Source organism: Chiloscyllium punctatum, chromosome 6 (assembly GCF_047496795.1).
Source record: "Chiloscyllium punctatum isolate Juve2018m chromosome 6, sChiPun1.3, whole genome shotgun sequence".
NCBI lineage: Eukaryota > Metazoa > Chordata > Chondrichthyes > Orectolobiformes > Hemiscylliidae > Chiloscyllium > Chiloscyllium punctatum.
The window spans coordinates 49619459-49631601 of NC_092744.1; the positions used below are offsets into that span (position 1 = coordinate 49619459).

General features: G+C 34.9%; 1 protein-coding gene across 14 annotated transcripts in view; it reads right to left on the bottom strand.

The window, feature by feature from the left end:
* Window positions 1–487: 487 nt before the first annotated feature.
* nlgn1 (neuroligin 1) overlaps window positions 488–12143 on the bottom strand; it is a 689649-nt gene continuing 677993 nt past the window's right edge. For all 14 annotated transcript variants that reach the window (XM_072572610.1, XM_072572621.1, XM_072572609.1 and 11 more), the window contains 2 exons: window positions 8758–9547; window positions 488–3947 (listed from right to left, as the gene is read on the bottom strand). In XM_072572610.1, coding sequence (XP_072428711.1) covers window positions 3122–3947; window positions 8758–9547 — 1616 coding nt within the window. In that variant the 3' untranslated portion in view covers window positions 488–3121. The remainder of the gene's footprint in view (window positions 3948–8757; window positions 9548–12143) is intronic.

The window sequence follows — 12143 nt, forward strand, 5'->3', positions numbered from 1 at the left end:
AATGACAAAATCATTAAATGTGTAATGCCAAATATTTGTAGAATATGCATTATGTTATGAACTCTGGCTGTGAAAATATCCTAAACATATGATTATTGTGCACTTTAATAATCAAATTTTTTTGGTGAATGTTCCATAAGAAGAACCACTCAGTTAACTTATCTAATGCCACTTACATTAAGTAGCAATATTCAAATACAACTTATTACTGGAAAATGAAAAAGCCAAAATGCCTGAAACAATCAGCACAGAAGAAACAATTTACAAGCAACAAGAAGTGTCAGGGCACTTTTGATGGTCTTATTATTTTAATTTCCCTAGTTGTGTCACAATATTCATGTGAAATACACACAACAGATTTCAGTAACCATCTTCTTACAACATTAAAGCTGAAATATGTCAGAAGTTCAATCTGAATATTTGCTAATACTTTATAATTCTAATGCAAAAGAAATTCCAAATCAACATAAATGATGAAATCTCAATATTGCAGGAAAAAGTTTAATTAGGTGCAAGCATTCATTCAGATTCTAAACCTTCTCCCTAGAACTTTCATTATTGTATGATTTTATAAATAGCACATCCCTAAAAGAAAAGGGAATTTCAATTTGTGCTATACTGCATGCCTTCAACTACAAACATCTTTCAACCTTCTACATACATTTTACAGATAACATCACTGAGAGCTGGATGAACAGAGTGCTCGTCTTCTAGTATTTACAAAATTTTCATACAGTTCTGCTTCTGCTCAAGCTTTTCATGAACAAAATATTAAGAAAAAATGGTGTTTACTACAGAGTGATTAGAGTTTCTATTGTGCCAGCTATCGAATAGTTTTTGAAATCTACCTTTTTTTATGTTCAACACAATAAAAGCATGTGCTATAAGATTACAGCAGTTCCAGGTAACCAATTTACAGAAACACACACACACACACATATATATATATATATAAAGATATATAATATATATGTATATAAACTAAATATTTCAGAAGACAAATTTCTAAGTTCTTATTTTAAATGAATGTCAGATTACCAAAGCATGTGGTTATCAAAAGGGAACTTCTTCAAAAATAATATCTAATGTCCAAGGTCACCTTTTTTAAAACAATGGATGATAACATTTAAACAATTGCTTTTCATATCACAATCTATTATGTGAGAGTTAATTAACTGTGTTAAGACTTCAGAGAAACCATAAAAGTCAGAAACCTTAATTTTAAACATTGCATTAAGTAATTAGTGAGCGTTATCCCTTCCTTTTACAAATTGCCTCACAAATCCCAAGCCTGTTTAGAGTTTCTTCCAATTACTTTTTTATTGCCACTATTCTGGAAAAACTTTTATCAGAAAAAAAATCTTCTAAATCAGTTCTGACTCTTGCAGTTACTAGAAAATACTTTAAGTGAACAGCAAATATATATGTGGCACTAAATTATTAACTTTAATTTGTCTCTGACATCTTTATGATTTATAGTGAATCATATAGTACCTATTACACACTGATTGTAAGTATGGAGTGGATGATCAGACAAGTACTTAAATGACAAAAATGCCAGCAATTAATATTCAAAAAGTGACAAAACTAAATTTTGTGGTAACATGCTTTCAGTTAAATCAAAGAGCTTTTAGGCATGCACAACAAATCAAACAAATGTTGTAAGCTATTCATACCACAGAAAATAAAAAATAATTTGGCAAAAGTACTTCTGGCAACATTAATATCCTCTTAAAAAGTGGCAGTGGTGTTACATCCAATCAATGCTACATGGTAACATTATATTGAGCAAGTTGTAAACTTTCAATTCACTTGGCTAATAGAAACAAGAATGATTAGCAATTATAATTATCTGCCATTTTTTTCCATATATCTCATATGAGTACAACATGACTGATCTCACATTTGTAGTTTTGAATTATTAGAAAGACAAATGTCATTCTCACTGCATACACAGTCTTATAAAATCCTATCAAATTGTCCATTAATAAAACTAATTCTGAATCAGCATTTATTGTAACTTCCATTTACATTGGCATATGGTCTGTTTCCTCATCAGCCTCTGCACAAACTTATAGGGCAAAGATACTCTTGTAAACAACTTCAAAAATATCTATAGATAAATTACAGCAAACCAGACTTCCCTTACTGCACGACCTGTCTCATAAATTGACACTAAAGAAAGCTAGAAAAGGAAAGGAATTTGATGAAAAAAATTACAACACTGAAAATTCCCTTTTCTAGAACTTATGATTGTGAGTGTTCACTTTAACAATTATTCTAGCACACATTTATACAAAACTACTTTCTTTGATCTTTTTTCATTAAAACTACTAAGAGCTTATTGTATTGGATTTGCATCAAACTCTTCCTCAGTTTGTGCCATTTGATGAAGGAAATATTTTTAACGGGAATTTGAGTGGGGATGCAAAGTATGTTCTTATCACAGCTTATTGAGCAGCACAGTCACCAAGCAGATAAATAATCATGCGTATCGTGCTAAAAATGTCCTGTTCCCATATTTGCCAAAATTGTGTCGATAACACTTTGCAAAAAGCTGTTCATGGCAGTAACTGTTTTTTTCTTCTGTCTTACTGAAAGAGAGCAGTCAAATCCTTGTGCATGAATACTCTACTCAAAACCTAATAGTATGTACTTCATGTAGATTCATATGTAAATTTGTACAATGGCACTGTTCCAAAAATAAAATAAACAGAATTTGTGTCATCTTTTGAATCTGCTCCTTGTGCATTTGTGTAGGCTTCATTTTGTTTGCTAAATCCATCTTCACTTGCATCACACATGCCTAATGGTACAACATTGCTTTTGGCACCAAAGCTGAACATGTAGTTCCAAATCTTCAGAGAAAAATACTTCTCGATTTCCAACGGAATTGTGAAAGATTGCCATCTATGAGAGTTTTTGTTTTACATTGATCAGATGTTTCCAAACCTACTTGCCTCTCAGGAATATGCCCAAAGATATTGGATACAATTTCCAACAGATTGTTTTCTGCTATTATGTAGTAATGGTCATGCACCATGAACACCAATTTAAATATGATCTTCACTAGCAATCTCATACCTGTTCAATTTCTTATTTTCTTAAAATCTTTTTCTGGCTATACCCTGGTTGTTGAATGTGAATGGGGATGAGGATGTGGAAGTGTGTTGTTTTGTCCTCCAGTAAAAGTGTTGAATGTATGGAGAGGCTGCATTCCAGGTATGGTATTTGGAATCATTGTAATGGTGTTGGGGGTCATTAAAGGTATATCATCTGGAGATCGCCTCATTGCTAATGTGTAATCCGGAGGACAGGCTGTCCGCAGAACAACCTCATGTGGATGGATAGAATCACATTCATGATCAAGATCTGTGTGCTTCATCTGTAGTGACATAATCTCTTCTTCTTGTGCATGAGTCAGGTCATTGGTAGTGTTACGCTGAGGGCTGCATCTTCTGTGCACATCATGCCTCCTCTTATCCTTCTTATAATACAATGCTGCAAAGGCAAGGATGTTCAAAAATAATAAGGAGGCTCCAACTGCAATAGTAACACTTAACTCTGTTGAATAGTCTCTTTGATCAACCAAGAAAGGACCGGCTGAATGCTTTTGGTCATCCTGTTTGACAGTTGGAAAGACTGATGTCACAGGACGCTTGGTAGTAACAGACCATTTCTTTGATGGTCTGTGTGTAATTTCCGAAGGAACTTTTGTTGTTGTAGAAGTGTATTGAGAAATGTCATTTAGACTATGTAAGTGAGGAACCAACTCCAACCATAAATTGACTTTATTAGCTCTATAATGCTCTTTAACTCGTGGTTTCAGTCCAATGTGAAGATAAAGTTGATCTTTCTGAGAATATCTTGACCAGGCAACCTCTTCAAAACGGTTCGGCTTTGTGTGGATAAATTTTGTATCCTGAGGAACAGGCTGATTTGGGTCTCTGTAGGGAATAAATTTGGACTTTATCGATCATGGAGAAATTACATAAATTAAAATAAAACATTTTTCCTCAGACATCAAATTTTATATTTACACACTGGACACTTGTATATGGACTTGGCAACACACATTGCTGCATATGCTTTAAAGTAATTATTGCTTGTGCCATATATAGTAAAATTAACATTAATTTAACTGGGCAATATAATCTTTCATTACCTTCAAAGTGAATCCTATGTATAACACAAACATTGCCTTTTTTGAAAATTATTTGGCTTGCTTTTACTCAATCATGCATCCCAATTAGATCAATAAATATTCAAAGCTAGAATCCCTCACTTTTTATGTTCAGAAGGAATTGTACAGAGGCAAATGCAAGACAGCCTAAGATAAGCCTGGAATGCGTGCATGTTAATATAAATATTGTGGTAAATATCATTGGTAATCTAATTTACCATATGAGAATATGGCATACTGACAAATACAGAGACCTGCCAAAGAAGGAAGGCTTGGGAACTTAACCTTCCTGGCTACACACATTCAGAAAAGGCATGGAAGGAATTAGGGTATGGGTGGGGAAGGAGGGTTGGAAACTATGTCAACCAAAGGAATCACATAGCACTGGAGAGGGATAACATCATTGAGGGGTAAAGTCTATTTGGTTAGAATTAAGAAACAATGGTTCAGCTATTATACTGTGTAGACTATAAGAGGTCAAACAGTGAAAAGAAAACAGAGGAGAAGGTTTGTAAATAGATTATTGAAGGATGTAAAAAGAAAGTTGTGTAGTGAGGATTGATGACTGCAGCTACCTAATATAGGCAGGAATCATTACAATGTAAAGGGCAAAGAGAAAGAAGAATTCCTGAAATATTTAGAAAATTCCTGAAATTCTAATCAACAAAGTAGGAAGCAGTGTTGGCTCTTGTTCTGGGGAAGGAGGTGGTGCAAGCTGAGCACTTTCAGTGAAAGAGCATTTTGGGAACACTGATCATAAAATCATTGGGTTTAGAGTATTTATGAAAAATGCCATGGTTCAATCAAGCATAAAAATGCATAACTAGAAGAGGTGAGTTTAAGAAAAGAGCAGGTGCAGTTGGACAGATATCAAGAATAACATCAAAACAGTAAAGGGGGACGTGCTATCAGTACAGAATAAATACTTTCCCATGAGGGACAAAGAAGGGTATCTATAGCTAGAGTATCTAAGTGATTAACATTTAAAATGAGACAGAATAAAGGAGATTTATAAATATTGCATGGTTCATAACAGAACAGAAAACCAAATTGAATATAGAAAGTAAAATGTTCCAAAAATGTGAATAAAATTGTAAAATGAAATTATAAGATTAGATTATAAGATAACATTCAAGAGAAACAGTCTTTTACAATAAAGTAAGCAAGAAATAGGCAGCCAACGAAAGGGTGGGGTTGATTAGGGTTCAAACAGGAGATCTTCTTATGGAGGGAGAGGGCATGAGGAATGAAATAAGTGCAGTGCATCTGTTTTTACCAAAGAATGGGATGCCACCAATGTGGCATGAAAAGAGGAAGCAGTAACAATACATGATAGGGCTAAAAAATAAAAATGCACTTTAAAAATCCTCAAAGTAGAAAAGCTATGGTTCATGTGAATGTGTCCTCAGTGACTCAGGGAAGTAAGGATGGAAATTACAGAGGTTGTCACACAAACCTATTGGTGTCAATGGACTGGATGATTGCAAATATTGCATCTCTGTTCAAAAATCTGAAGGCATGCATATCCTGCTTCAAAGCTATTCAGACTATTGGTAATGCTAGAGAAGTTGTTTGTGACAATAATCTGGAGAAAAATAATTGGTATTTGAAAACAATGGGCTATCAGTTCTAACAAATTAAAGTCAACATAGAGTTGTAAAACTGAATATTTAATGAAAAACTTAAATGAATAACAGAGATAATGTGGTGTATGAGGATTTTCAAAAGGCATTTGATAATTAAAAACTATAGAATTCAAAGAACATTTGCAGTTGGGTGCAAAATTGCCCAAGAGACATAGAGTAGAGGAGAATGACTGCTTTTCAGACTGGAAGGACGTATACAATGGTGTTCCCAACAGGATAATGTGAGGACAACTACTCTTACAGTTGTATATTAATTGCTTGTATTTAGCTATATAGGGCATGAGTACAAAGGTTTACAGACGTTATGAAGCTTGGAAATGTAGTTAACTGTAAGGATAATTATAGATTTTATACGAATGTAGATAGACTAGTAAAACACACGCAAGATCCATGGAATTTAATTCAAAACAGGGATACTTTGGTTCCATGGACATCAAAACCTCACATTATTTAAGAAATATCCTACAATTTGCCATTTTCTACAAAAGTGGATAACTTCACAGTTTTCCAAATTATGTTTCACCTTCCATGTCTGGTCCACTTAACCTATCTAAATCCCCTTGATACCTATTTGTATACTCCTCAAAACTAACATTTCAAACTAATTTTGTATCATTGGCAAACCTTTGGTATGTACACAAATCTTTGAAGGTGACAAAGCAATTTGGAAAAGTTGTTAAAAAAGCATATAGGATACTTGGCTTTATTGATAAAAGTAGTACAAATGCAAAGAAATTAGTCTCAACATTAGAAATCACTGGTTAGATCTTAGCTGGAATGACTAATTTTGGCATCAGAAAGGATATAAAGTCCTTGGAGAGAGGGGCAGAACACATATCAAGGATTAGGAACCTTGGTTGTGTGTGAAACTGGTATCGTTGGAATTATGCTGTTTGGAGCAAATCATGTGAAAAGAAGGTTTAATTGAGATGTCCAAAATCATGAATAGTTTACACAGAAGAAATGAGCACATAAGGAAAAATGATTTGCAGTGACAGGAGGATTGGTAACCATTCGACACAGATTTAAAGTGATTGGCAAAACAACCAGCGGCAACATGACAATACTTTTAAAGCTGTTGTGAGCTGAAATACATTAGCCAAAACTGTGTTGGAAGCAGATTCAACTGTAACATTCAAAAGATAATTAGATATATACATAAAAAGAAAAATGCAGGGCTACGGAGCAGGGCTGTTTGGAAAGGGTACTGACAAAGACACGATAGCCTGAATTACATCATTCTGCATTATATCTTCCTGTGACTCTGTAATTTTGAATAATAATACTCACAAATGATGACTAATTATCTGGTTTAAAAAAATCCCAAATCAAAATTCTATTTTTGACACATTCATATAATATTGCAAATGCAATAAATTCCTGTTCTGTTTACACTACAATCTGCCAATCACAATTTTAATATGCTGTACACCTTAGCCAGAATGAATAGAGCTATTCCTTGTCCTATATTTTATAGATTTCTACTGGGATTGCTGACAGTGTACTCAACAGCTGTGGTGGGAATTTCAGTTTGACAGAAAGTAAAGAAGATTTTTAATGAAGAGATTTTCAAAATACAATGGGCTATGTTGAAGAAAAGATGGTGGAGGATTGCCTTTCAGATAGGAGGCCTGTGACCAGTGGTATGCCACAAGAATCGGTGCTGGGTCCCCTGCTTTTCATCATTTATATAAATGATTTGAATGTGTAGATAGGAAGTATAATTAGTAAGTTTACAGATGACACCAAAAATGGAGGTGTAGTGGATAGTGGGGAAGGTTACCTCAGAGTACAATGGGATCTTGATCAGATGGGCCAATGGACTGAGGAGTGGCAGATGGAATTTATTTTAAATAAATGTGAGATGTTGTATTTTGGAAAGGCAAATCAGGGCAAGACTTATACACTTAATGGTAAGGTCCTGGCGAGTGTTGGTCAATAAAGAGACCTCGGAATGCAGGTTCATAGTTCCTTGAAAGTGGAGTCGCAGGTAGACAGGATAGTAAAGAAGGCATTTAGTATACTTTCCTTTATTGGTCCAAACAGTGAGTATAGGAGTTGAGATGTTATGTTGTGGTTTACAGGACATTGGTTAAGCCACTTTTGGAATATTGTGTGCAATTCTGCACTCCCTCCTATAGGAAGGGTGTTGTGAAATTTGAAAGGTTTCAGAAATGATTTACAAGCATGTTGCCAGGGTTGGAGAATTTGAGCTATGGGGAGAGGCTGAATAAGGTGGGGCTGTTTTCCTTAGAGCAACGAAGGCTGAGGGGTAACCTTATAGAGTTTTATAAAATCGTGAGGGGCATGAAAAGGATAAATAGGCAACATCTTTTCCCTGGGTGGGGGAGTCCAGAACTAGAGGGCATAGGTTTATGGTGAGAGGGGATAAATTTAAAAGGGACCTAAGGGGCAACTTTTTCACACACAGGGTGATTGTGTATGAAATGAGCTGTCAGAGGAAGTGGTGGAGGCTGGTACAACTACAATATTTAAAAGGCATCTGGATGGGTTTATGAATAGGAAGGGTTTCAAAGGGATATGGGCCAAGTGCTGGCAAATGAATCCCAATTAGATTAGGATATCTGGTCGGCATGAATGAATTGGACTAAATGGTCTGTTTCTGTGCTGTACATCTCTAGGTCTCAATGACGCTAAGTACTTGCACAGAATGCAGTTTTAACTATTAGCAACTTGCCTGTAATGAAATATGCCATTTCAGTAATAGGCAAATATGATCAGAAATATTTAATATAATCTAAATGAAATCAATCTAAGAGTGCTTTGGTCTCTTACTTTTTCTTTAAAAATGACAATTAGGCAAGAGATTGTAGGCAGGCAATAGACTAGAATGGAATACTTCCAACATAGCATCAAAAATCAGCATTTTTGTTTTGTCGATTCCAATGGCTCCTACCATTTACTTACCCTGTTTTTGCAAAGTTAGTCCAGTATGTCATCACAACAGCACTTAGCATGACATCATTTTTGGAGAAATTACAAGGGAATAGTTCAGTAGCACCAATCATTGGAACTCCAAATACATAAGGGATTTCATCTCCATGAGAAGCATCAGCCCAAGCTGGCATCATGTCACTCTGGCAGTGATGATAAAAGGCATAGAAGAAAGTAGGTGAACCAAAGCCTGAGTGAAGATCAGCTGTAGCCACTGCTGGTGCCACCCACTGATGGTCAGTAAACAAAGCCAGCAATGTTTTCCTCCGTGTTTCTGGATTATGTCGATCTGCCCAATCTGTGTACATAAATTTGATGGTCTCCCTCAGGACATCCTTTCCTTCAGGATAACCATACAAGTTATCCACAAAATTAGATACAGCAAAGTCGAAATCGCTGGCTGAAACTCCATCCTCATTATCCACTATGCTTTCGACAAATTTATATCCCTCACCTTGATTTACTCCCAGCATTATGTCATAGTTAAGGAATTCACCCTGTTCCATTAGAATTTGAGGATCATCAGGTATAACGTCTCCATCAATGACTGGTCCAAAAGCAATGTGGTATCTCGCAGGCTGGATGTCTTGTTCAACAAGTTCTTTGTACTGCTTAGTACGTAAGCATTCTATCAAGTCAATGGTATCTATCATGTTGCAGCCAACTTTAGTGGCTAACTGCCTTGCGAACTTTGCTGGCTGATAGCTGACTGCCCAGCTGGACAAAGCGGTACCACTTTGTGCTATTGCCCTCTGAAAAAGTCCTGTGGACAGATATCATAAAGGGTACTAAGACAGTTATCAAAGCTTTCAATTACATTTAATTGTTAGAAATGAATGAATACTAGTGGTGGCACCTGGTCATCAGAGTGGTTCAAAATGATTATTACACATAAGTAATTCTCAGTAAAACTCTTAAAGAAGGATTCCGATTTCTTAACCATCCAAACTAAGTGGAAATAGTCCTACAGGTAGCTAGAACTCAAGCCCATCAAGAGAAGAAATTTCCTTTTTGATTATGTATTTTATAATACTCAAACATTCATTTTCATTTACCTTTGAATAGTTAATGCATTCATTTTATATTTGATAAATACTATTAACTCTGTACAGCGGACATTAGAACTGCCAAATTCATCAATGTTCCAATGGCAATGCTTCTTACCCCAGGAACTAACTAGCAAGAATTTTTAACTTCAACACTATTAAGAATATATATAATTCAACCTTTAAGGTTAGAATTTTAAGATTATTAGTCATGATTTATCAAACATTTTGTTTCACCATACAACACAGCTTCCAATTATGACAAATTTTATAGAATTACTCAAAAACTGTATTTCTCTTTTTGGGTGCAGATGTATTTTGAACATTTTCTGTTTCTATTTTTGATTTTATGCAGGATTCTTAAGTATTAGTTTCTTTAAGATCTGGGAAGGACCATCACTTATTACATAAAGTATCAAACTCATAACCTAATGCATTGTGGCAAACACTTACGGGGAAGTGTTCTTGATGGTTCCTAGAGTATGTTAACTGTTTGTTTGGTATTAGATGAGAGGTTATCTGCAAGCTCTGAATAATGATAAGTTACTGAAAAGTGCAGATATGACTCAATATACCTGTTCGTTCAGTAGCTCAAACACCAACAAAGAGCTTAGAATAACAACATTATAAGTTAGGGCAATAATATTTAGGAGAAATCAATGAAACATAAATAATAAAAAGAAATAATATTTTATGTTAATATGTGTGTGTTACAATAAAATCCTCATGAAACTCTGGGCCAATATATGTTTAAAATATATTGTGGGGAAAAAAACATATCATCACACGAGCTTCTCTTTTAAGGTTTACAGTTTGGTTGAAAAACTGTATTGGAGGACAAGTGGGTAACTCAACTCTAGAGGGTTAATAAAATGAGACCACAAAACCTACTGGAATTATGAATAGGAAGGGTTTGGAGGGATATGGGCCAGGTGCTGGCAGGTGGGACTAGATTGGGTTGGGATATTTAGTTGGCATGGACGAGTGGAACCAAAGGGTCTGTTTCCGTGCTGTACATCTGTATGACTCTATATCTAGTTCAAAATATATTTCAAGTGTAAGAACATAGTTACGAATTCAGTTAAAATATGAGGACAAAGCCAGGTGCTTTAAATAAGATCACATTGTATTCCACAAAGGAATTTGTTAGAAAATATAGAAAAGCAGAAGAATAATTGAGAGTCCTGGGAGCCACCACCAATTTTAAACACACGAAATAAGAGAACATTTCAGAATGTTTCTGCTTCTTATATTAGTCTTTAAATCACAAAATAGGTTATTTACATTTGCTAATTTAATAAAATATTTTAAATTTCAGTTGAAGTAAAGAATATAAAAATAGTTTCATTTCAGAAAAAGATATGAAATACTAACCAGCAACCTAACTTTAGAAAAAAAGAATAACAAGGCAACTTCAAATCTTTAACCAAGTTATTGCACCCATGTGAAAATGGTTCTATGCATCAGCATGACAGATGAAAATTGAAGGAAGATGAAGTATTCAAAACTCAAAGTACACAAATTGATCAGTGTGTCAATGAAATCCCTGTAAAATGATTCAAGTTGGAGCTCAATACCACTTCAAATAATACATCAATACATTAAAAAGTGTTCATGTCAAATCTAGCATCACTGCACAGGCATATTTAAGATCATTGCAACAGACAGCAAAGATCTTGAGACAAAATTATCTGTGTCATTCATATTTCAAAGTTTTTCATCAGTATATTTAGTTCTAAGTTTTCTCAATAAGTATAACCAATATAATAGGCTTCTGTCTCTTTTCAGACGTTCCTTCTATGAATCTGAAAATATGAAGGAACTATTGGTACAATTTCATTTGATAGGCATTGATGAAAGGCACAACTTTTCATTTGCGGTGTTTTTTCAGGAAACGTTCTCCTGATTCAGTTGGTTTTTCAACAAGAAAAGATAAAGAATACACACAACAGTAATGGCAGTGAACTAACAGAACATAATTGATAGGCAGGCAATGGTCATGCAAATGGGTGAATGATGGATGGCTGGTGCAGGATGCAGAAAATAAATTTGATGGCCTAATGGACAACAAAGTTTGCCTTCTACCTAAAATCTAATCTACTTCTACCAGTGATAGGCATGTGGGGTAAACAGATACTCACGCACATAAACGTCTGCTTGTGACCTCGATGCTTTGACAATTTTGGATCATGCATGCAAAACATTCAAACGTTTTTCAGATGACAGCAAGCAGCTCATGCATTCTCAAACAAAAGATTTCTGAACCAGGCACAGAAATTTTTCCTTCATTTTATTTGAAACTCTACAAATCCA